The sequence below is a fragment of the Microtus ochrogaster genome, unplaced genomic scaffold (genome assembly GCF_000317375.1).
Source record: "Microtus ochrogaster isolate Prairie Vole_2 unplaced genomic scaffold, MicOch1.0 UNK103, whole genome shotgun sequence".
Taxonomy (NCBI): Eukaryota; Metazoa; Chordata; class Mammalia; order Rodentia; family Cricetidae; genus Microtus; species Microtus ochrogaster.
Genome location: NW_004949201.1, coordinates 274770 through 277177, shown reverse-complemented (window position 1 = coordinate 277177; position 2408 = coordinate 274770). Strand labels below are relative to the sequence as shown.

At 54.5% G+C, this 2408-nt stretch overlaps 1 protein-coding gene across 1 annotated transcript in view; it reads left to right on the top strand.

Moving 5' to 3' along the window:
• Positions 1–290: 290 nt before the first annotated feature.
• Positions 291–2408, top strand: part of Lgals4 (galectin 4) — an 8082-nt gene continuing 5964 nt past the window's right edge. Inside the window, exons 1-3 of the mRNA XM_005371259.1 lie at positions 291–335; positions 520–608; positions 2080–2284. Of these exons, the coding sequence (XP_005371316.1) occupies positions 291–335; positions 520–608; positions 2080–2284 (339 nt within the window). The remainder of the gene's footprint in view (positions 336–519; positions 609–2079; positions 2285–2408) is intronic.

Sequence of the window (2408 nt, the reverse complement as noted above, 5' to 3'; positions counted from 1 at the left end):
CCAGATCATCCCCTCCCTCTGCCAACAGTTCTCAAGGCAAGGTTTTATTGTTCTGATAAAGCCCTGTAAGGCCGAAGTCCAGGAATACTTCCTCCTCATGGGGCACCTCTGAGGGTTAGCATCCCTGCCAGCATGGGAGGCTAGGGTGTGTCCTAGTGATCCCCACCGGAGAGACTTCATGACCTCTCCCCTGACAGCCACTCCCTCTAGTATAAGGGCCACCTGCAACCTGCCACCATTCCACTGCCCCTCACTTCTCTCAGGACAAGCTATCAGCTCAGACTCTCAAGATGGCCTTTGTCCCAGCGCCGGGATACCAGCCCACCTACAATCCGGTGAGATGCCCACCTGAGCCCACACCTTGTCTTCCCAAACCCCTTTTTCCTTTTCCCCCTTCGCTGTGCCTCTCAGCCCTAATTTCATCTCCCGTGCTTAAGGGACTGGGGGTGTTTGGGGTGAGGGGGAAGGGCTGTGACAGGCAGGCAGCCTCTGAGGTTCTTCAACTGACCCCTTCTACAGACCCTGCCCTACAAGAGGCCCATTCCGGGTGGCCTCAGTGTTGGAATGTCTATTTACATCCAAGGAGTAGCCAAAGAGAAGATGAAACGGTGAGACAGCCCCTCACCCCGTCCCTGCCCACCCCAGGGAGAGGCTTTCTCCCGTCCCTAACTCAGATGCCAGGCACAGTTTGGAGCATGCTGGGAGTCTGGTGCTCACATGGTCCCTCTGGCTGCTTATGGGGTACAAAGGGCTTGTGGGGACAGAAATAAGCAAGGAGGCCCCAATTAAGAGGTAGAGGAAGGAAGGAAACGATGGGGGCCCAGTAGAAGAAGGGACTGAGTGGGTCCTATCAAGATTGGTCAAGAGAGGTCAGGAAGGGGTCACCAAGGGATAATACCCTGAAGTGACAGATTGAGAAAGTGAATTCAGATCACAAGCCCAGAGCCTAAAGTCACTTCCCCTCCCCCGCCGGGGGATGGGGGCATTCAGCCATTGTGTGACTCAGAGAGCTACTGAGCTACTGGGCATCTCTGTCCTTCAACTTTCCATCTGCAAAATGCACTGATTGCTAGGTTTCAAGGTACAAAAGAGCAAGTCCACTAAGGCTTGACTGTTGCCATGCTTCAATGTGGAAATTATTATTGAACTACGTTCCCCATGTTGTTTCCTTATCATTTTTAGTGTGTGTGTGTACAAAGAGTAATGTTCATGTGCGTGTGCATGCATGCATGTGTGTGTATCGGCCAGAAGTGAGCCTGAAGTGTCTTTTTCAGGTACCACCCACCTTTGTGTATGTTTGTATCCACATGTGTGTGTGCAGGTGCATGGAGGCCGGAGTCAGCTCCAGGTGCCCCCTCAGTCACATCTGTGCTTTGTTCTGTTTTGTTTCTGAGACAGGGCCTCACTAAGTAGCACTGGCTAGCCTGGAACTTGCTATGTAGACCAGGCTGGCCTCTTGCGGAGATTTGCCCACCTCTGCCTCCCTGGGATCGACCTTGTTTTTTGAGACAGACTCTCTCACTGGGCCCCAGAGCCTGTTTGCTAGGCTGGTCAGTGAGCGTGAGGCCCGGCTTTCCCCGGGTTCGTCATGCTTGCACAGCAAGCACCGGCTAAGACGATTCTCCAGCCCCCCAATTCTTTCTTCTTTATCTGGCGTTCCTTCCTTATTAAATAGCCGCGTGTGCTGGAGAGTCCCGATGAGGACAAAGGTTCTTGCCCTCAGATGGTGCACGCCAGTGATCCCAGCACTCTGCAGGCTGAGGCAGGAAGACCACCATTTAGACACCAGCCTGGACTACAGAGTGAGCCCCGACTTTCATCACTCCACCAGCCCCCCAAAAGGAAAAAAGATATAAAAGAGTCTGACTCACCCTTATCTCTGAGGACACTCTAGGGAGATGAGAAAGAGAAGCAGAGAGGAGAGGGGGCCCCGAGACTGCATATGGAACTCAGGATCCTTTCCTGCCTGTAATCTGGGTCAACCGTGCCAGGGCCCAGCCAGGGTGTCCCCAGAACTTCTTACAGAAAGCCCCTTGCACGGGCAGGCAGACACTGAACCAGCCCTTTCTATGCCACCAGGTTCCATGTGAACTTCTCTGTGGGGCAGGATGAGGGGGCAGACATCGCTTTTCACTTCAACCCCCGCTTTGACGGCTGGGACAAGGTGGTCTTCAACACGAAGCAGAGCGGACAGTGGGGCTCAGAGGAGAAGAAGAAGAGCATGCCTTTCCAGAGGGGCAGCCACTTCGAGCTGGTGTTCATGGTCCTGCCTGAGCACTTCAAGGTCTGGCCCCTCCCTTCCCTGCATCCCCCATCCCTGCAGCTTCCCTCCCTGCAGCTCCTTCCTGCAGCCCTCCCTCTCTGCAGCCCTCCCTCTCTGCAGCCCTCCCTCTCTGTAGCCTTCCCTC